Below are 23,633 nucleotides of genomic sequence, written 5' to 3'. Positions count from 1 at the left end.
ATCCTCTTCTTTACTTCAAAGATCATGCTTCCTATATACCGCATTTTGCATGGGCACTCTACCATGTAAATTACAAAATCACTTTTACATGTAAGGTGTTGTTTAATTTTCCATTTGGTGCCATCTCCGATATCAATCTCTCGTTTGTGCTTTGCGATTTTACATATCTTGCAATGTTTGCAAGGCCAGAAGCCTTCTCTCTGTAGCCAGGTTGTTACTGGTGCTTGTTGGAAATGGCTATGGACAATTGTATCTCCTATAGTTCTTGCTCGGCGATATGTTATGTTTGGATGGTTGCCAATATTGATGTTAAGGTCGTATCCAATTGCAAAATACCCCAATGTTTCTTTATTATTCTTATTAAGTTCTTGTTTTCTGCACTATAAGTAGTGATCAATCTTATTACTGTCGATTTGTCTGGTTCATTTAATTTTTGTTTTTTCTTAAGTAGCTCCCCTCGTTGTTGTTCTGAGGCTCTTTGTAGACTTTTTTCTATAACTTTTTTGGGGTATTTACATTTTTGGAATCTGTTACTTGTCTCTATACTGTGTTTGACAAATTCTTTTTCGGTTGAGCAATTCCTCCTCAGTCTTTAAAATTCCCCCATATGGGATGCTCCATTTTAATGATTGATTATGGAAGCTTTCTCCATGTAGTATCGCATTTGTGGCTGTATTTTTGCGATGTAACGTTGTGTGCAGGGAATTATTTTCCGCATAGATGTTTGTATCCAGGAATGTCACTTGTGTCTCACTGATTTCGTACGTGAATTTTAGTTTTGACACATTGTTGTTTAGTTTGTCAAAATAATTTTCAAATTCTTGTTCCGTGCCATCCCAGATGATTAGGTCATCTATAAAGCGCAACCATGATCTGGTTTCTCCTGATATGTGCATTGATGACTGGGTCTTATATCGGATGCTATTGTATGCAACATTGGTTCGACGGTTGGAAAACCTCAATAAAATATTTTAAACAAAAAAAAAATACAATCTATAAAGCGCAACCATAGAACGACCTTTTCTAGAAACTCATCAATTTACTAGTGCCCATGCCAATTTTTGTTCAAACCATCCCATGGTCAGATTTGCATAATTGGGGCAGAATGAAAAACCCATGGCACATCCTTTTATTTGTTTGTATAGTTTTTTTATTGAATAAAAAGATGTTGTTGAGGCATAGGGATATCATTTAATTTATCATGATGTTATGCTGATAGTACTTACTTTTCCTTTTCCTTAAGAAATATTTACATGCCTCTATTCCAATGGAGTGTTCGATATTCGTATATAAACGAAATTACATCCATCGTGATAAGTTTAAAGGTTGACTGCCATGTGATTCCCTCTAGTTTTACTAAGAGATCTGTGTTATCTCTGAGATAAGAGCTAAGATCTTTAACAAGCGGCGCTAGGAAGTAATCAACATATTTGGAAATGGGTTCCAATAGGGAATTATTTGCCGACACCTACCCATTAAATGGGATAAGGTATGTACATTGACCCCATAAAAAAACATAGTCACACATATGCATGCGCCCAATAGTTCTAAGGAGCCTAACTGATCTACATAAGCTGTATAAAAAATATGAAACATACCACCGGAAGCATCTCAATTGGTCATACTTGTTTCAGTGAGACAAATAATCCCTCTCAGAGTAAAAGCATAGGGCATTTGCCTTCGATCACCAACTTGCACAGCTGGGGTATGAGCAAGTGCTGTTGGAGTTACACTATTGAGCCAGCCAGAGTTGTGACCCAAGAGATGACCCTTTTCTTTCATTTCAAGAGGCCATGCAGAAGGCTGCATCAAGAAATGATTGAGATACAGTAGCAAGCAACTCTTGCACTGAATGTGCACTTATGGCCAATTCCAGTGCATGATACTTAGGAAACATGAGAAATATGGTTCCTGGCAACTCTGTATGGAGGTTTCTTGATCCCTCTTTGCCTTTAAATTGAATTGCAAGGACTGACCTAACCAGATGTACCAGCCACTACAGAGTGCCCAACTGGCTCAAATGTGGAGTCTCAGATTTGTCTTCACTACTGCAAGACTGGCCTGCTCTATGATGCGTTGCATGATTTAGTCCAACTGGTAACACCAACCACCTCACGAACCCCGTTTACAGTTCAGGCTCTTCTATATAGGCATGAAGTTATGTGGGATTTGTATAGCAGAAACCTAGGCAGAGGAGGGCTGTACATGGTCAAAGACGAGGATAACGTCAACAAGGAATTTGAGCGGTAGTAGGTTTGTGGACTATTACTGCATCATGATGTAGTATTCAGTAAAGAGAAATCTATCCAATTCTTTCCTGAATTGGAGCAGATTAGGGCTGTCCTGGTGGAAACAGGTCTTGTTCCAAATTCTGGTTGTATAAATGAAAAATACCTATTTTTTTCATTTTCACACTTCGTATCCAGTCTGGTTGTGTTCTAGCTTTGGGTGTGCTCATATCTACCAGACATGGTGAGCTTGTCAGTCTAGCAGGCAGGGATACAGGTTGTGATGGCTTTGTAAATTATGCAACTGGTTTTGCGATGAAGCTGGCTGGCATGGGGAGTCAGTAAAGCTTCCTCAAGATTGAATTGATGTGATCAGATGTCTTCAAGCATGAGACATGCTGCGACCTTTATGATGTGCTTAAGGGGTGGTGCGCCAGTGTGATAGCCAGGAGGCCACGGAGCAGGGAAGATCTCGCCACCCTAATGTGACAGTAGGTCTGGAGTAGCAGTACTGAAGTTGCTCTCTGAAAAGAACAGTTTCATTTTGTTCAGTAGAGCCAATGGAATCGGGCCATCTTTGTTTTCTTGATAATGTGCTTTCAAAATTGAGGTTGGAATCCAGGTGCAGGTAACTTGCCATTGGGTGAAAGTTGGGGTTTGAGGACATCAAGGTTCATGTCATTGAGTCAGGTTTACACTATTTCTGGGCAAATAACAGGAAGTCTGTCTTGGGGGGGTGATTCAGGTCGGTGCTTGATTTCCAGGTCTGGATGAGGTGCAGGCAGTGTTGGAGGTGCTGGATGTCTAAGGCAGAGGAAAATGTGATGTAGAATTGGGTATCTCGGGCACATTAGTGGAGTATAAAGTGATTATTGGCGAGTAGAGTCCCAGAAAGTACCATGTATGGAACTCTGGGGGGGAATCGAAGGTAATGGGGCTCTTCTGGGACTTCAAAATGCCCATGTAAATGAAGTGTCGTTAGTAGAAAAAGTAGGAGGAGAACCATTGTAGCATACTGTCAGTGAATCCCAGAGTTAAGGGTATGGATGAAGGTGGGCTGGTAGACTGTTCCAAAGGCAGCCGACAGGTTTAGAAATATCAGGAGGCAGGAGACATAATTTGTGGTCAGGTTGGCACCACTTACAATGGGTTAAGGTAGCTGTGTCCATGCTGCAGTGTGCTGAAGCAAGCTGAACAGGCATGCAGGAGATGGACACTGAAGTGATCTTGGATATAAATGTAGTATTCATTATCTTTCCGATAAAAGGTAGAGAAGTGATGTATAATTGGCAAGGTCATCTGGCCCTAAAGTAGTTTTCTCTAGGAGTGGGCAGACCTGGCCTGTTAGGAGAGCTACCTGGAAGATGACCTGAGTAAGTGAGGCACTGACAATAGTGAGTAGGGGCGAGAGCTTCTCCAGAAACATTTAAAAAGGACATGGTTAAAATATTTTCATATGAGGTGGCTTTAGGAACTTTAATAGTAATGACAAAAACTCCTAGGCAATATCAATAAAGTAAACAAATTACACAATATATATGACAATAAGAAGACCAAGGAAGACGGAAAAAATATGTTCAAAGTTGTTACTTCTCATATTATTTAAACAAATGATATTTATACAAAACATTTAAAAAATGGAACACAATATTTAACACATTCCATTTAATCAATGTGTATAAATAAAAAGGTTAATAAGTGGCAAAATCTTTATTAACTCGACGCACGTTTCGGCGTATACAACGGCTTCTTCAGGAAAGCCACACAATTATCTAAAAAAGAAAAAAACTCAGATTTCATCAGTGGTTGTCCATATCTTGTTATGTATTCTCATGAAAAACATCTAATTAAACAATACATATCGTTTTTATAAAATATATCATATATAGCACAATATGTATCAAGTAGCAACAATCTATATATATATAATCTGACGATCTTCCTATGTATCACACATTAAGATTTTATATTTATTTACGGTGCTATATCGGCGTGCTCAAAAATGAAGTTTAATAAAAGGTCTATTAATTAGTAAAGGCCTGTAACATTATATATTCCAGAAACAATAAGATAGAAAGTAAGTAGCCAATCACTCACAGATCCTGTTTCAATGTGATGAGTTCCTAGTGATTACAACCTGCAACTCCATAGTTGGTGGATGTCTTTAATTCTAATAAATGCCTGAAAAAATGTATGTATCACCATTATTATAGACCTGTATGATCGGGTCTAATCATCAATAATGTACATGGTAGTTGCTGTTTGTATAAGCTATCTATATGATTTAATTTTGGGAAAAAAATATTTTGATGAGATTTATGCTGGTAAGATATGTAATTAAAACTAATAAATTAATATTAATTCAATAAGATCACAAAGAAATAAGGACTGTACTCTATTCTGTAACAGTGTGAGCAATCATGCTGAAAAATTCGGACTGATATTAGCAGACCGGAAAACTGAGATTGGTTATGAAAATAAAAGTATCTTGCATTATTCACAAATGGCGTTAATTCACTAATATGCATGTTCATTAAGAACAAATAAACCACAATGATGAAAGGGATTACCCGATTAAAATGCAATGCATCGGATGTGCAACGAGGTCTTATTAATTTTAAAATCAACAGTTTCACAAAAAGGTCTGATGTCTACGAAAAAGTATAAAAAATGACTATTTTTAATAGTAATTAGATTACAAAGAGACAGAGATACCCTTAACATTAAATAACTGTTGGTTTCTATTATCTTTTGATCTAAAGAGAATTTTAAAGGTCAATACCTGGTTGTCAAACAAGCTTCGTATAGGTATAGTGGAAAAACTGCCTGGTCCTACCATGTTAAAATCAGTAAAATTATATTCTGGAAAGCCTCTGAAAAAACAATACACAATCTATTGTCAAAACCGAGACCTTATAAAAGGAAAAAATGATACATTATAATCGGAGTAGCACTGAACCCCGTAATTACCTTGCAATAGAAGAAATTCAACGAAGAAACTGGAACAAGCACTGGATATGTGATAGTGTTCCAAATATGTAGCTCAATAAGCATACACAGTAAAGGACTTATCTAAGAAGCAATGTAACAATATAGATCTGAGCGTGTAAAACTACAGCTTCAGAGTAAATCAAAGTCCCTATAGCTACAAACTAGTAAGTACCTGATAAAAGGAGGCTTCAAGTAGGACCAGGCTAAGGATGGCTGCCGGTCACGCCTTCGGAAAAGAGTATCAAATGTGTTGGTGCCATTCTACACATTATATACTCTATGGTTAGTCACATGATATTCAAGCGATTCTAAAAAGTGTCATGTGACCAAGTTGGTGGTGGTCAGAGAAGACAGACTGGAGTGAAGATGGTCAGAGAAAACAGACTATATTGAAAACCATGGACACTTTATTGTCCTGTCTGACAAAGTTTCAAAGACATATCAAACTGTTTGGTATTACAGATATCAATTATTATAATAACCTTGTATTATTTCAAAAACCTACTGGCCTGATATATATCATGTAACAATGAGTGATATATGATAAGTTGAGAATTATGAAGATAGTAACCAAAACTTTGTCCGAGTTGTAAAATCAAAACAACTAAACTAATATTAAATTCAAAAATAATATCAAATATCGGACGATGTTTTGAAGGTATCAACCTATCAGATTTGACTGGTATTTCCATAAATGTTTATATTGATTAAAAACGCATGGCCGAAACAACTTGATTTAGATTCAGTATATCCAACATCCTATTATAAGATGCGATCCCCACTCAGGTTATGGCATTCTCTCAGGGTATTTCACTATTCGGGCCATTCCTAAAAGTGTTAAGAGTAAAAATCCAAAAAAACTTCTAGTTTTTTACGTATTTTGAGACCCCCTTTATTGTCTGGAGTCCTGATTCTTTCCAAATTTCTCCAATGGATATCTTCTGGTTTATGGTTCATGTCAATGAAATGTTTAACTAAGGGCGCTGTAATTTTGGCTGTTCTGACTGCAGAGCGGTGTTCAGTAATGCGAGTTTGAATTGCTCTAGAAGTCTCACCTACATAGCCCAGGTTACAGGGACAGCGAATGAAATATACAGTATTGTTTGTTTTACAGTTCCACATCTCGGTGGCTTCAATAGAAACCCCATTGTGGACCAGAATTTCACCTTCAATAATGGACTCAAAAGATTTACAAGAGGAACATTTCATAGTATCTTTAAGGGGTATAATGCCATTAATGGATTTTTGAATGAACATAGGTCTATTGGTCTTATTGGTGAACCGTGAGCGAACAATGAAATCTTTGATATTTCTGTTTCGCCGATGTGAGAATAAAGGTTTGGTCAATTTACAACTATCTGGATTGCTGTTAAGAATGTGCCAATTACTATTAATAATTTGTTTGACTTTAGTATCCATCGTGGAGTGTCTGGTGACACATACCAGCGGAATATTACGGTTGTTAACTTTAGAGGTCAATAAATGGCCCCGGTCATAAAACCTAGCACGTTTATAGGATTCCCTCACCAACCGGTGAGGGTATCCTCTACCTATAAACTTCTTTCTCATTGTAATGGCTTGTTTATTAAAATCTCTTAAGTTCGTGCAGTTTCTACGCACTCTTAGAAATTGGGAAAACGGAATACTTAGTTTTTGGTTGCGGGGGTGATAACTATTGAAATGCAACAGCGTATTCCTTGCTGTGGGCTTCACAAAAAGATCTACTTCCAAGTGGCCCAAAGAATGTCTAATTATGATATCAAGAAACTCTACTTTCTCAGTATCTATGTGTGCAGTAAATTTCAGATTCGAGTCTAACATTGAGCCATTCCAAAAGTTCTGTGAGCGAATCTCTCCCACCAGTCCAGGCAAATAAGATATCTATGTATCTGGACCAGTGGGAGATAGATTCCAAAAAAAGGGGCAATCTCGTTGTATATGAATTTAGTTTAAAAGGCAGCCATATAAATATTCGCAATGGAGGGCGCCACAGATGCACCCATGCTTACGCCTTTGGTTTGACGATACAGGGTCTCATTGAGTTCAAAGATGTTTTCGGTTAATACTGTATTAAGGCATGCCAAAATAAATGGTTTGGAACAAGATATATTATATGTGTCAATAAACCAATCAGTGGCTGACATAGCTCCCTCCAAGGGTATGTTACTATATAAGGACTATGTCTAAGGTCACCAAAATTCTCTGATCAGGGTTAAAATTCATACTCTATTTTTTTGTAATCATCTCCATAGGATCTTTAATGTAGGAGCTGATTTGGGGAATATGGAGACATAAGCAGTTATCAATAAATTTGGATACTGGTTCAGTGATAGTACCAATTGTGGACACTATAGGTCTAGAAGGTGGATCATGAATATTCTTGTAAATTTTTGGCATGACATACATGCAGGCTGTTTTATCACATCCTTTTATTCGATTTTTGATGTCAGCTAAAGAATGGAGGGCTGTGTATTCACCTTTATCCAAAATGTACAAGGGTTTAGGTATAAATTGAAAGGCTTTATCTGATCTTTGAAGAACTACCAGTTCAAAAGCAGCCACTTTGGGTCCTAATTGGTCCAAGGAAGGACTAATAATAAAAGGATGTGATAAAGGAGGAGGAAAAGCGGTCATCAATACTGACGACTACGAACATAAAATGACCACCATGCTCAATGATACCACGTTTTATTCTAAAATACAATCTAACCCCGCCATTAAAATATCCAAAAAAATCCAGACTTTGTCCTACCAGGCATCAGCTGCAGGTGACATCACTATCAAAGAATATGACTTTTTAAACCACAATTCAGGCAAAACAGCCTGCATTTATGGCATGGCCAACATTTACAAGAATATTCATGATCCACCTTATAGACCTATAGTGTCCACAATTGGTACCATCACTGAACCAGTATCCAAATTTGTTGATAACTGCTTACGTCCCCATATTCCCAAAATCCCCTCCTACATTAAAGATACTATGGAGATGATAATAAAAGTAGAGAATATGAAGTTTAACCCGGATCAGAGCCTTTTGGTGACCTTAGACATAGAGTCCTTATATAGTAACATACCCTTGAAGGGAGCTAGGTCAGCCACTGATTGGTTCATTGACACATATAATATATCTTCTTCCAAACCATTTATTTTGGCATGCCTTAATATAGTATTAACCGAAAACATCTTTGAATTCAATGAGACCCTGTATCGCCAAACCAAAGGCGTAAGCATGGGTGCATCTGTGGCTCCCTCCAGTGCGAATATTTATATGGCTGCCTTTGAAACTAAATTCATATACGAGATTGACCCTTTTTTCGAATCTATCTCCCATTGGTCCAGATACATAGATGATATCTTTTTTGTCTGGACTGGTGGGAGAGATTCGCTCACAGAATGTTTTGAATGGCCCAATGTTACAGACTGAAATGTGAAATTTACTGCATACATAGATACTGAGAAAGTAGAGTTTCTTGATATCATAATTAGACATTCTTTGGGCCACTTGGAAGTAGATCTTTTTGTGAAGCCCACTGCAAGGAATACGCTGTTGCATTTCAATAGTTATCACACCCGCAACCAAAAACAAAGTATTCAGTTTACCCAATTTCTAAGAGTGCGTAGAAACTGCACGAACTTGAGAGATTTTGATAAACAAGCCATTACAATGCGAAAGAAGTTTTTAGATAGAGGATACCCTCACCGGTTGGTGAGGGATTCCTATAAACGTGCTAGGTTTTATGACCGGGACCATTTATTAACCTCTAGAGTTAACAACAGTAATATTCCGCTGGTATGGGTCACCAGACACTCCACGATGGATACTAAAGTCAAACAAATTATTAATAGTAATTGGCACATTCTTAACAGCAATCCAGATAGTTGTAAATTGACCAAACCTTTATTCGCACATCGGCGAAACAGAAATATCAAAGATTTCATTGTTCGCTCATGGTTCACCAATAAGACCAATAGACCTATGTTCATTCAAATATCCATTAATGGTAATTTACCCATTAAAGGTGCTATGAAATGTTCCTCTTGTAAATCTTGCGAGTCCATTATTGAAGGTGAAATTCTGGTCCACAATGGGGTTTCTATTGAAGCCACCGAGATGTGGAACTGTAAAACAAACAATACTGTATATTTAATTCGCTGTCCCTGTAACCTGGGCTATGTAGGTGAAACTTCAAGAGCAATTCAAACTCGCATTACTGAACACCGCTCTGCAGTCAGAACAGCCAAAATTACAGCGCCCTTAGTTAAACATTTGATTGACATGAACCATAAACCATAAGATATCCATTGGAGAATTTTGGAAAGAATCAGGACTCCAGACAATAAAGGGGGTCTCAAAATACGTAAAAAACTAGAAGTTTTTTTGGATTTTTACTCTGAACACTTTTAGGAATGGCCCGAATAGTGAAATACCCTGGGAGAATGCCATAACCTGAGTGGGGATCGCATCTTATAATAGGATGTTGGATATACTGAATCTAAATCAAGTTGTTTCGGCCATGCGTTTTTAATCAATATAAACATTTATGGAAATACCAGTCAAATCGGATAGGTTGATACCTTCAAAACATCGTCCGACTTTCGATATTTTTGAATTTAATTTTCGTTTAGTTGTGTTGATTTTACAACTCAGACAAAGTTTTGGTTACTATCTTCATAATTCTCCACTTTTCATATATCACTCATTGTTACATAATATATATCAGGCCAGTAGGTTTTTGAAATAATACAAGGTTATTATAGTAATTGATATCTATAATACCAAACAGTTTGATATGTCTTTGAAACTTTGTCAGACAGGACAATAAAGTTTCCATGGTTTTCAATATAGTCTGTTTTCTCTGACCATCTTCACTCCAGTCTGTCTTCTCTGACCATCACCAACTTGGTCACATGACATTTTTTAGAATCACATGATTATCTTGTGACTAACCATAGAGTATATAATGTGTAGAATGGCACCAACACATTTGATACTCTTTTCCGAAGGCGTCCTACTTGAAGCCTCCTTTTATCAGGTACTTACTAGTTTGTAGCTATAGTGACTTTGATTTACTCTGAAGCTGTAGTTTTACACACTCATAGATATATATTGTTACATTCCTTCTTAGATAAGTCTTTTACTGGGTATGCTTATTGAGCTACATATTTGGAACACTATCACATATTCAGTGCTTGTTCCAGTTTCTTCGTCGAATTTCTTCTATTGCAAGGTAAATACGGGGTTCATTGCTACTCAGATTTATAATGTATCCTTTTTTCCTTTAGAAGGTCTCGGTTTTGACAATAGATTGTGTATTGTTTTTACAAAGGCTTTCCAGAATATCATTTTACTGATTTTAACATTTAGTAGGACCAGGCCGCTTTTCCAATATACCTATACGAAGCTCGTTTGACAACCAGGTATTGACCTTTAAAATTCTCTTTAGATCAAAAGATAATAGAAACCTACAGTTATTTAATGTTAAGGATATCGATCTCTTTGTAATCTAATTACTATTAAAAATAGTCGTTTTTCATTCTTCTTCGTGGACATCACTCCTTTTCGTGAAACTGTTGTTTTAAAAAGACACTGTTGCACATCCAGTGCATTGCATTTTAATCAGGTAATCCCTTTCGTCATTGTGGTTTATCTGTTCTTAATGAACATGCATAATATTAGTGAATTAACGCCAATTGTGATAGATTAATGCTAGATACTTAGGTTTTCATAACCAATCTCAGTTTTCCGGTCTGCTAATATCAGTCCGAATTTTGGCGCAGGATATTTGCTCGCACTGTTACCGAATAGAGTACAGTCCTGATTTCTTTGTGATCTTATTGAATTATTAATATTGATTTATTAGTTTTAATTACATATTTTACGAGCATAAATCTCAAGATATTTTTTTCCCCAAAATGAAATCATATAGATGGCTTATACAAACAGCAACTACCATGTACATTAATGATGATTAGACCCTATCATACAGGTCTATAATAATGGTGATACATTTATTTCAGCCATTTATAAGAATTAAAGACATCCACCAACTATGGAGTTGCAGGTTTTAATCACTAGGAACTCATCACATTGAAACAGGATCTGTGAGTGATTGGCTACTTACTTTCTATCTTATTGTTTCTGGAATATATATTGTTACAGGCCTTTACTATTTAATAGACCTCTTTCATTAAACTTCATTTTTGAGCACTCCGATATAGCACCGTAAATAAATATAAAATATACATAGGAAGACCGTAAGATTATGTATATAGATTGTTGCTATTGATACATATTGTGCTATTTATGATATATTTTATAAAGACGATATGTATTGTTTAATTAGATGTTTTTCATGAGAATACATAAGATATGGACAACCACTGATGAAATCTGAGTATGTTTTTTTCTTTTTTAGATTGTGTGGCTTTCCTGAAGGCGCTGTATACGCCGAAACGCGCGTCGACTTAATAAAGATTTTGCCACTTTTTAACCTTTTGTTTATACACATTGATTAAATGTAATGTGCTAAATATTGTTTCATTTTGAAATGTTTTGTATAAATGTCATTTGTTTAAATAATATGAGAAGAAATTATTAAAATAGTAACAACTTTGAACATATTTTTTCCGTCTTCCTTTGTCTTCTTATTGTCATATATATTGTGTAATTTGTTTACTTTGTTATTGCCTAGGGTTTTTTTTCATTACTATTCAAGTCCCGGTCCTAGGAATTGAACTGTCCATTGTTCAGGGGATCCTTGTTTTTTCTCATTTGGCTTTAGGGACTTGATCATCTTTGTGAGATTCATGAGAAATAGGGCTTTGAAAGATTATCATTGCAGGATGCTATTAGAAAGGGTGAGTGTAAGAGGAGAAACTGGCTAGGTGCTACCAATCTGCAATGTGTGAATGTCTGTTTATTTTTCACTTAAGAAGTATTTGATATCTTTACATTGGTCTGTATTGTATGTAAATACACATTCCTCATCACACTATCATCAGAACCCCCCATCCTCTACCATGGACAGTCTGCACCAGCACAAGTGCAGAACAAAGACAGGATGCAGGTGTCAAACACCGCATTCTGCTTTTTAAATCTTGCCTGAGACCGCACATGTGCTGCCGCTTGGAAGATTTTGTTTACTTACAGGAGTCTTACAGCTGTCCATTACTTACAATTGGTTGACTTTGTCATCGCTCATTTCCTTGCTTCTCTTTGGCCTGCATGTGCTGGCTTCACTTCCTCTAAATTAGTCCCTCCCCTGGAGCATGGCCAAGTACTGCTTTTCTGCCCAGTCAACTACCACTGCTTGTGGTTTCCGGGTCTATGTTTTTCTTTTAGCTGCAGCACTCTATAACAGAGCATGTGTTTGCAGGTCATACCTTCCCCTGCCCTCCCTAGCTCTGCCACACTATATAATGCCCCTTCATACAGTCTTGTTACATAAAGTCAGTTCTTTTTGTCCACATTAAGGCTTATGAAGGGTATAGAACAGATATGTCTGCTGCATAAAAATCACCACATAACACAAACAAGAGAGGTCTCTTCCTTTAGAGACAGAAACTGCCCTTTATTACTAAGTCTGGGTGGTGAACTCTGCTCCGCTCGATGAGTTTTCCACCATCCGCGTTGTGCAGAGTTCCGAAAAACTTCGCTTCGCGGAGCCGAGTTTTGCTCCTTGCTCCCGTTCGTAACGTCAAGTTGACAAGCACAAGAGAGGAAAATCCACCTCCCGGCAAGATTTTTCCTCGTTTGCTATCGTCAACATCAAGTTGGCGAGTGCACACGTGGATCATCAACCTCCTGGCGAGATTGCTCAACGCGGGCGGTCAGATTTCTCATTGCGAGTGGTCACATATGCACGCATTGGGAAACCATCTGTTCGCGTGAGAAAGCTACAGTTGGAGTAAAAATCTACTCGAGTGGCAGAAAGGAAGCAGCACCTGCTTGCACTGTGCATGGTGCTGTTCGCGATTGCACAGTGCAAACAAGCACCTGGCACTGAAAATCACCGCAAACGGCATTTAACACACTCCACTGCTCGCACAGCACAGGGGCAGAGTTTTTTTTTTTTTGCACTTAGCAGAGTTCCGAGTAGTGGAACGCCACAAACTCTGCCCAGGCCTATTTATAACCCACAGAATAATATGGGTGGAGGGTATACAAGACCAAAACAAGCACCAGACAACAGAAGCGGGTGGGAAAGAAAAAGCTTAAATGAAGAAAAGTAACATTTTCAAAAAGGAATTTGGACGTAGAGGTTTCCTCATCCAAATGAATTAATTGGCTTTTTCTGCAATAGGTTACTTCTCAGAAACCCCTGTCCCCCCCACAGCATGACCTTCAGATGCGGTTACTCAAGCATCATTTCTGTGCATTTTTCAGGCTTGAAATCGATGGCAATTAATAATTTTAGTTTAACAACTGCTAACGCAAGATCTTGCACCTACCTGAAATAAGAGCTGCATGTTGCAAGGACCATTTTATGACATGAAAATTCAGTGCCCTCCACAATTAATACTATATCAGTTAACAACTGTTGTTCATAGAACAATTTCAACTGCTCCAGCAAGGACACCGCATACTCCGTATTGATCTGCCTTTCGTCCTGGCTGGACATGACTGTTTTCCATTAATATTCCCAGATCCAAATTAGAAAAGCCAGGACCGTATCTGAACAGTTCAGCCTGTGTTTTCAGGAGCGGAAGAAAATTGCGCAGTAGTTTCCACCTGCAATGTGATTAGAGCTCCGAGTGACACATTTTGCGAGGATCTCGCAGGCTGCTGAATCAGAGCATTGCAGACTTCAGAGCAGGAGATCCTAGGTCATTCTGCATTGATTAGTTGTCACAATTCACTCCCCAGAGGCTTTGATAAGGAGGCTGCAGGAGATGCTCTCTCCAAATGCTATGGCACAGCACATTTAGCCCAAAACAAAAAAAAAAGGTGAGGCGCGAGGTAGATGCACAAAAGCGTCCGAAAGGCAGCTTGTCAGAAGCTAAAAGGAAAGGAAAAAAAAAAAAAAGGATTTACTTTTCATTCAAGACACTGCAGCTACAATAAATCAGGCATTTCAAAATAAATAGTGCCAATCATCACCAAAATGTAAATTAAAAAAAGGACAACTTTCCAAGCTTTTAATAATCTCGTTGCCCCGGTACTAAACCATGCAAATACATATAAACACACACATTTTAAACAGACCAATAAATGTTTGTTAATTGAAGACGTTCACTCTTTCCAGTAACCATGGAGCATAAATTGATAACTTCAGCTGGGATGACCTCAATCATCCTGAACACGTAGCACATCGGTAGGTGCCCGTATTTAAATGGCCTGTTTAAGACCGTGCCAACAGACTGTAAATTGTGTTTGCAAAAAGCTTACACCCATTTAAAACAGCATTGTACATTTTTGTTGCAATCTATGTGTTGCATGGCGCTCTGAAACCCAAAAGGGATATATAAAACATGCAAAAATATTAAGATTTCCTCGCTAACAGTTCCAGCATTAAGGCATGGAACAAAGTAGCACACTCCCAACTCCAGCATGTTACGGAGATGCCAGCCTAAATTAAAATAAAACAAGCCAATAGTAAACCCAAATTGCCTTTGCTAACAAACCTAGGGAGAGAGGAAGCTAGAAGGAAGGAAAGCAAGAAAAAAAAGAAAGTAAAGAAAGTCAAGAAAGGAAGTCGGAAGAAAAGAAAGGAAAGAAAGCAAAAAGAATAGAAAGATGACAGGGGAGGACAAAAGCAGAAAAAAAAGGATGGAAGAAAGAAAGATGAAAAGAAATGAAGGCAAAGCAAGAAAGGATGAAAGAAAATAGAAAGGAAAGAACGAACCAGTTACTTTCGGTAACCCCATATCTGGTAGAGACTATTGTGATGTCTTCTTCCTTCTCATGACATGATGTACATTCTAAAGAATGTAGAACGCGGTTTGTGGATGGGAGTTCTTGATGGGTCAGTTGGCTTCTTGGACTGATGGTTGAGGTGTTATCAATTAAACCTCTTTACCAAGCTTATCACGTGTGCTTTGTTTATACAAACTTTACATTGGCGACGATTTATGGGATACAAAGGAGGAGTGAAGAATACACCTCAACATCAACTGTAGCGATTTACTGAGTCAGCGGAGGATTAAAAGTGGAGGTGGAGCTGTTCTGTCCATTGAGCTTCAGATCTTTGCGGAACGGTTTGGCACATCAGATTTTTAAGGTACTGTTTCACGAAAGGAGCATTTTGGCGCTTGATTCAAACCTGATTGAGGGAAGCTTAGCGTAGTTATTTTAAAATAACTTATTTGAGTTTGGCTTTCCGGAGTAATATTAGTTGGCCACAAAATGGTATATGCGCATATGGATGCCAAAGCTTTTCGATAAAAGATAAATGATCCCCTCCAGCGGCTGAATTTAAAAAAGGGAAGCGCGTTTAGAGTTTTCCCGGCGGCAGGCATTTAATATACCTTTGAAGTGTGACGAGGGGCTGGACCTTACCTTTGAAGTGTGATATGGGGCTGGATCTGTCGTGTTAAAAAGAATCAGCTGCGAGTTTGACAAGAAGAGGCTGAATCGAGGGAGGTCGGGTATCCTGTCGTTCGTGGGTCAGGCGCTCCATGCTGTTGGGAGGCAAGAAGCAAATGGTGACGCAGTAGAATCCTGCGTTTGGATTCGGCGATCTATGCGCGTCATTTCACCACGTGTCAGCGCGTCAGAATCAATAAAGGAGAATGACTTTCTCTTTTAAAAAAAGGAGACGAACGAAAAGAAAGTCCTTCGTCAGTGTTTAACGTTGGTTGGTCACGTTATTGGGTGAACAGACTAGTTTGAAGCTCTAAGTCGGTAATTACAGTTCAAGTGTTGACTGTGAAAGGAAAGGAGTATATTACAAAGAGTTTAAATACTGTATAATTGTAATCTCTGTTTTATCCGTAAGGCCATCTAAAAGGAAATGTGAATTTGTATTGTTGGTAAACAGCGTTTTGATGTCTAATATATAATTATATTTATATAAATGTTGTATAGATATATTTATAAGAGGACAAATTCATGTAGGGAGCAAAGATAACCAGAAATTAAAAAAAAAAGGTGTAACAGTACATGTGATAGTGTTACATTGAGGTCTCTGTATGATTGTTTAATTTATGAAAAATTCAGAACACAGTGGGGTTTAATAGTTTTAATTAATACAGTCAATATGCAAAACGTAACACCACCGGCGTTTTTTCTACCAAGTCCAGGTGAACCATTGGTGAAGTGGAGTAAGTTGAAGAAAATATTTGCGCACTATGCAAGGGTTTGTGGGACTAATTTAAGTGCGGAAAGGAAACACTCCTTACTCTTGCATTGTTTAGGTGGAGAAGGACAGGAAGTATTAGAGAACTTACCAGATTTAACGAATGAAGAACAGAGGGGTTTAAATGAATACGAGATTTGCATTTTACAATTGGATAAACACTATTTACCCAGAACTAGCACCATTATGGAAAGATATCATTTTGGTTTAAGAGCTCAAGGCAAGGATGAATCTGTGGAAGATTTTGTAACCGCATTAAGGAAGCTTGCTTCAACCTGTAAATTTGGGGGGCTAAATGAGGAACGAATAAGAGATCAACTTGTTTTAAAATTCAGAGAAGAGAAAATAAGGGAAGAGTTGTGGCTTAAGGATGAGCCAGCTTTAGAAGAAGTAATTTCTATTGCTAAAAGAATAGAGCATATGTTAAAATGTGTAATGGAGTTGAAAAGTGAGAAAACTAAAGTAGATAATTCTACGGAGGATGTACAAAAAGACGTGTGTGTGGTGAAGGAAGGTAAATCTTCGGTTTCTTTAAGTGAGGAAAAGAAAGAAGAGGGTGTGGATACCTTGTTTGTGTGTATTCGGTGTGGCATGACTGGTCATAAAGCAAATTTTAAAAAGTGTCCAGCGATGAATGTAAGTTGTCATACTTGTGGGAAAAAAGGTAATTTTATGAAGTTTTGCAAAACGAAACAAAAGAAAATTCAAAATAAAGTGGTAAAGGAAGTAATTTGTCAAATTAACAAAAATGTTTCAGCTCAACATCCTGTGGGTAAAGTAAAAATTGATGGAGTTGATTTGGAGATGAAATTTGATTCATGTTCGCATTTGACCATTATTGGAAAAGAAATTTTCTATAAGTGGTTTCAAGGGAACAATTCTCTACACAGAATGGATGTGAGTCCGGGTGGTTATGGGGGCCAGCCCATAAAAATGCTTGGTTATTTTAATGCTACCATTGAGATGGAAAATAATTTGATTTTAGGTAAAGTGTATGTAGCAAACAAAGGAGAGGATTTATTAAGCTGGCCACATCAACGTTTGTTAGGTGTTACGTTGAACTCAAATGCAGAACCACAGATTCAGATTCAGGAATTAGAAGCAGGTGAAAAGTTTGATGTGGTAAAGAAATTTCCAAATTTATTTCAGGACAAGTTGGGGTGTTTGAGAGGCTATAAACATGACATTAAACTTAAGGGTGGAGCACAACCTTCTATAGCTAAAGTAAGAAGAATTCCCTTAGCATTACAAGGAAAAGTGGAACAGGAATTGGATAAGTTGTTAAACCAAGGAATAATCACTCAAGTAGAAGCGTCTAAGTGGTTGGCTCCGGTAGTCGTTGCCAACAAGCCTAATGGTGAGATTAGGATTTGCATTGACCTTCGCTCACTGAATAAAGAAGTGGTTGTGGATAAGTTTCCTTTACCCAATATAGATGAAATTATGTCTACTTTGGATGGTGCTCAAGTGTTCACGACATTAGATCTTGCACAAGCGTATCACCAAATTGAGCTAACTGAAAATTCACAGATTTTAACATCTTTTATCACTCCCATGGGTGCGTTCAAATATAAGAGAATGCCTTTTGGTTTGGTAAGTGCAGCCTCTGTTTTCCAGAGAATAAGTCTTCTATCCTAAAAGGCATAAAAGGGGTAAAATGTTACCAAGATGATTTATTAATTTTTGGTGCAAATCAAAAAGAACATGATATAAGACTGGAACGTGTTTTGAAGAGATTAGAGAGTGCAGGCCTTACGTTAAAATATGAGAAATGTAAGTTTTCGGTAAATGAGGTAAACTATTTAGGTCATTGTATTACTTCAATGGGTGTGGTTCCTAAAAAAGAGTTGGTGGATACCATTGTAAATTTGGGTGCTCCGATAAATAAAGAAGAATTGGTTTCTTTTTTAGGGATGGTGGAGTATTATGGAAAATTCATTAATAACCTCTCAAGTAAGTCATTTTCGATGAGGGAGTTGCCGATAAAGAATAAGGAATTTATTTGGTCAGATGAATGCCAAAAAGAATTTGAGGTATTAAAAATGAATTTGAAAGATGGACCAAAACTACAAGATTTTCTGCCAGGTGAAGGGACAATGGTGGTAACTGATGCTAGTTCGAAAGGATTGGGAGCAATTCTTAAACAAATTAGAGATGGAAAAGAACAGTTAATTGCATGTGCATCTAGGAGTTTGAGAGGTGCGGAAATTAACTATTCAGTTATTGAGAGAGAGGCGTTAGCTATCTACTGGGCTCTGAATAAATGTAGGAATTTTATTTGGGGGACTAGTTTCAAGGTCTGTACAGATCATAAACCGTTAAAGGAGGTGTTTGAAAAGAAAGGTCTGGATTTTATCTCTTCTAGGATAAGAAGCTGGGTAATTGGCGTGCAGGATTTTGATTTTGTGTTTGAACATCTTCCAGGGGTGGAGAACGTAACAGTGGATTGTTTATCTCGTTTGGTTAGTTTAACTGATGAAGATCTAACTTGTGAAGGAGAGTTTGATGGTAATATAAGAGTGTGTGAGATAACTAGTGGTACTATGAGTGAAGAGGAGTGGAAAGAAGAATTAAAGAATGACTGAGTTGATGGAAGTTATTGACATGTGTCAGTTAGGGAACGCTGGTGACAAGTCATTAGCTAAAGTCTGGCGTATGGTTGCTAATAAATTGTCCGTGGATAATGGTGTTCTTTTGAGAGGTGATAAGTTAATTTCGCCTAAGTCTTTGAGAAAGAGGTTGATAGAGGAGGCTCATATAGGTCACCTTGGAATAGTAAAAACCAAGGAGAGGTTAAGATATAGTTTTTGGTGGCCGGGCATGGATTTGGAAGTTGAACGTGAGGTGAGAGAATGTCTTTTATGTAAAGTTAGTGATAAAGTTCTGTCTCCAAGAACTTTGCCCATGGTTTGTCGAACTTTACCTAATGCTCCTTGGGAGGAGGTTGCAATGGACATTGTGGGTCCACTCACTGGAGAGCACACCACGCCTTATTTGTTAGTTCTGATTGATTTGTACTCTAGGTGGGTAGAAGTATTAAGTTTGTCTGATGTGACTTCAAGCAGTATAATTTCATTTTTGAAAGAAATTTTCAGAAGGGAAGGTTTTACAACAAGTTTGACGGACAATGGTCCTCAATTTTGTTCAAAGCAGATGGAGATGTTTTTGGAGTCTTGTGGCATTAGGCATAAGAGATGCTCAGTTTATCATCCAGAAACGAATGGCACAGTTGAGAGGTTCAACAGAGTGATAAAGGAAAATATTCAGTCGTCAAGAGTAAACTCATTGTGTTGGAAGGAGGAGTTGCAGAAGTGTATTTTAGCTCATAGATTCTCTCCTCACACTTCTACTGGTAAATCACCTTTTGAACTGTTTAAAGGGAGGACTCCAAACACGAAATTAAGCCCAGGTTGGATGACTTGGGGTAAAGGTATCAAAGATAACAGAATTGGCATTTGGCGAGAGAGAGAGAGAGGAAAGATTACAAGGGAAAAACAAAATGTATTAGGAGAAAAGGAAGAATGTTAAGATGTTCCATGTTAAGGTAGGAGACGTTGTTAGAGTTAAGGCACCAGTGGGAACAATGTCTTGGTCTAAATGTACTAATCCTTTACAAGTTGTTAAATGTTTCAAAAATGCTGTGAAGTTACGAGATGGAAGAATTTGGAATTTAAATCGTGTTGTACTTCTCAAGTCATCTCAAGGAATATTATATGATAGTAACATATTCTACTGGAAGAGAATCGGTGGCTAGATAGTTGTAAAGTTCGTATAAACAAAGCACACGTGATAAGCTTGGTAAAGAGGTTTAATTGATAACACCTCAGCCATCAGTCCAAGAAGCCAACTGACCCATCAAGAACTCCCATCCACAAACAGCGTTCTACATTCTTTAGAATGTACATCATGTCATGAGAAGGAAGAAGACATCACACATCTCCCTTCTATTATCAAGAAAATGACAAATTAAATACATGCTAAAAAAAAATACAAAACTATCTTAAACACAAAGTAGTTACAGAATAACTTAGCTAGCAAAGTCTTTTAAGTGTGAAGGAAAAATAGACCTCCGTCCACTCCTCCTTGGTACATTGCACAGATTAGAATGATTGACATCAGTACCCCAGGCGTCAGACTGGATCCGACAATATTCGAGCAGTACCCCTGTCCGCCGGTATGTGACATTGTTTGGCTCCACATCAGCCACCACAATGCGCGCGCAGGTCAGTTTATTTTCACCACTTCCCACGCCAGGAAATGCGGACATACTTGAGTGGATTGATAAGGCACGGGAGGATGGAATGGTTGTTAAGGAATCTGCAACTAGTCTCTACCAGGTAAGGTGTTAATGAAGGTAATTAACTTGTTCATCAGATAGATATTTACAGCCACAGATTCTTTACCTCAGAATAGATACCCAAGCAATTCCTTCCCGGAGGCGGATCTGCAAAACAAATGAAATTCAAAAGACCTGCAGGACCAAACGACGGACCAGACCATCAAGACAGTAATGCTTTGTAAACGTCTGTAATGACACCCACGCTGCTGCCTGACAGATGTCTAGGACAAGAATGGTGCACGCTAACGCAGTGGTTGCAGCCTTGGCTCCAGTAGAATAAGCATGCAAGCCCTCAAGGGGTTGCTTTTTGGCCAGTGTGCAGCAGGTCTTTATGTAGTGCACTATCAATCGTGAGATGGTCAGTTTCTGCACTGCCTTCTCTGTCAGACAGATAATCTTTAACAGTGCCCAAAGCTGAGCCCTGCTGGGCTAGAGAAAAAATAAGGGGAGGGTGTTTCGGGTCAAAAGCTGTAAACTGTTGCCGCTTAATCTCCACACATGAAAGTAGAGATTGCGCACCACCTCCGGGTAGAGAGCCGATTTGTGATCTGTTGCGCATCAATGGCTGAATTAGTCTATCTTGGCATTCATGTAGCCCGCCAGGTGCCGAACCACCAGGGAAATGCCCCCACGTTCCAGCTAGGTCCAGAGAGGCAGGGCTTCCTGACAAAGGGTCAACGACCCGACCTCACCCGGCTTGCTGCAATGCCACATAGCGGTGGTTTTGTCCTTGAACACCTGATCAAGCCTTCCCTTGTTAGAAGGAAGAAAGGCTTTCAATGTCAATCAGATCACTGAATAGCCCAGAGTTCCAGCAGGTTGATGTGAAGTCCAGACTGAGCCGGAGACCAGAGCCCTATGATCTCCACCTCTACCAGATGACCGTCCGATGCTACAGTTCACTCCGGTTGAAGAAGAAAGAGGGGTATGCGGCTGACCCAATCAATGTTCATTAAACCACCACTGCAGGTCTTTTGCAGGTCCTCAGGAAACTGAACCAGGTCGGAAAGATTCCCCTGATGCTGTGCCCACTGGAACTTCAGGTCCTACTGCAGAGCACTCATGTGCCGAGGGCATGCATCACAAGAAGGATGCCGGAGGCCTGAGGCCCAACAGCCTTAAATCCAGAATAGAGGTTTAAACATCTCAATTATAGCCTGAATATCATGGACTCACCATTTTGAGAGGACATGCCCAAAACTACAGTGTGCCCAGAACAGCCCTGATGAAAGGGAGCGTCTGAGAGGCAGTCAGGTATGCCTTCGGCATGCTGATGGTAAACCCAGCGAATGCAGGAGGTCTGCTGTTAGTCTGGAGGTGGACGACTACTGCCTTGAACTTGTCTGCCTTTAACAGCCAATGATCGAGGTAGGGGAAGATTGGAACCCCAGACTACTGCAAACACCACCATCTCTTTCGTGATCACCCTGATGAGGCCAAATGGGAGCATGACAAACTGAAAATACTCTCTGCCCACTATGAACCACAGAAAGCGCGTGTGGGTCAGTAGGACGAAGATGTAGAAATATGTGTCCTGCAAGTCCAACTCCACCATCCAGTCTGCAGAGCACTAAGGATCCGAGCAGGAAGAAGTTGAGAAGGGGCAAGCTAAGGTTAGGTATAAGGCCTATGTCCTTTATGGCCCACAGAAAGTAGCAGGAATAGCAACCACAACCTACTTTTGATGCCAGCAACCTCTAAATGGCAAAAGAGCCAACACTTTCTGATGGATCAAGGAACCGGAAGTAAGAAGGTGGCATTGAAGGAGGTGGCTCCACAAAAATGATTAAGTAGCTCTTCTGGACCCACTTGTCGAACGTTATAGACTTCTAGTGAGGCAGGAAATGGCAGATCCCACCCCCCACTAGGTGCCCCTTGTGGTAGGAGAGCAAACTAAAGGAGTTTGGAGGCTGCAACTGCTGGGGGAAGCGGGGGGGGGGGGGAAGCTGGCCTTACCCAACCTCTGGCTGGGGTGGTCCCACGTGATTTGTGGCCACAACAGGGCTGGGAACCCTGTTGACCTTGGTGGCTGGACGGGGAAAGGATGCAGTTGGTAGCCACTACAATAGCCACAGAAGGGGCTTAAGGCAGACTGGTGTTGGCGAGAGGCTATGGATATACCCTAAAAGCGCTTCAGCACGGAGTCTGCCTTCTCACCTAAAAGGAGAGAGCCATGAAAGGGCATGGCATGTCCATTAGTGAAGCTTTGACACCACCAAAAAAGCCGGTGGGGACAACTGAAAAGTCCAAGACCTCAGCTGCCCTCCGCACCACGATTGCAAATGAGGCACCCTCCTCCAAAACCACGAGGCCAGTGTCTGGTGAGGTGTCCAAACCACTGGCATCCGCCAGTTCCTCATTTCAGTTGCCCTCCATGTCATCAAGGGGATGATGGTAACAATAAGGGTCTTCAGTCTCCTCCCAATTGTCACCCTCTCCAGGCCCTTCAAAAGGAAATGGCACTGGTTCAGACTAGGAAGGAAGGGTATCAGTAGGTGCCGGAGTTGGCGCAAGGCAACGCCCATCTGGCTCCATGTCGAAGTCGGGTATAAAGATGGGGCCAGGCAATGGCAGTGCCAGGAGCAGCGCCACTAGAACAGATGTAGAGGAAGGTTGTGATCTTGCATGGCACGCTGCTCTGGATTTAGCACCAAGCCGACAGAGGGCAAACTCGCTGGTGAAGAGCCAGTGAGGATCCCTACCGTACCCATGGGGTCCGAAGGTGCATCTAAGGGGCCGGTCCACTAAAATCTGAAAGGCAGAACCTTAAAAACT

General features: G+C 39.4%; 1 protein-coding gene and 1 long non-coding RNA gene across 4 annotated transcripts in view; one reads left to right on the top strand and one right to left on the bottom strand.

The window, feature by feature from the left end:
* The window catches only part of KBTBD2 (kelch repeat and BTB domain containing 2), a 214,918-nt gene that overhangs the window by 108,959 nt on the left and 82,326 nt on the right, over nucleotides 1-23,633 (bottom strand). For all 3 annotated transcript variants that reach the window (XM_085607504.1, XM_085607506.1, XM_085607505.1), the window contains one exon: nucleotides 13,674-14,221. In XM_085607504.1, coding sequence (XP_085463630.1) covers nucleotides 13,674-13,843 — 170 coding nt within the window. In that variant the 5' untranslated portion in view covers nucleotides 13,844-14,221. The remainder of the gene's footprint in view (nucleotides 1-13,673; nucleotides 14,222-23,633) is intronic.
* LOC146823214 (uncharacterized) lies at nucleotides 10,206-11,805 on the top strand. The gene is made up of 4 exons (XR_014961891.1): nucleotides 10,206-10,255; nucleotides 10,349-10,450; nucleotides 11,241-11,324; nucleotides 11,639-11,805. It is a non-coding gene; the product is annotated as an uncharacterized LOC146823214 (long non-coding RNA).

The sequence above is a fragment of the Triturus cristatus genome, chromosome 5_2, assembly GCF_964204655.1.
Source record: "Triturus cristatus chromosome 5_2, aTriCri1.1, whole genome shotgun sequence".
Lineage (NCBI taxonomy): Eukaryota > Metazoa > Chordata > Amphibia > Caudata > Salamandridae > Triturus > Triturus cristatus.
Note: the sequence above shows the minus strand (reverse complement) of the source record. Positions and strands in the feature narration are given on the sequence as shown.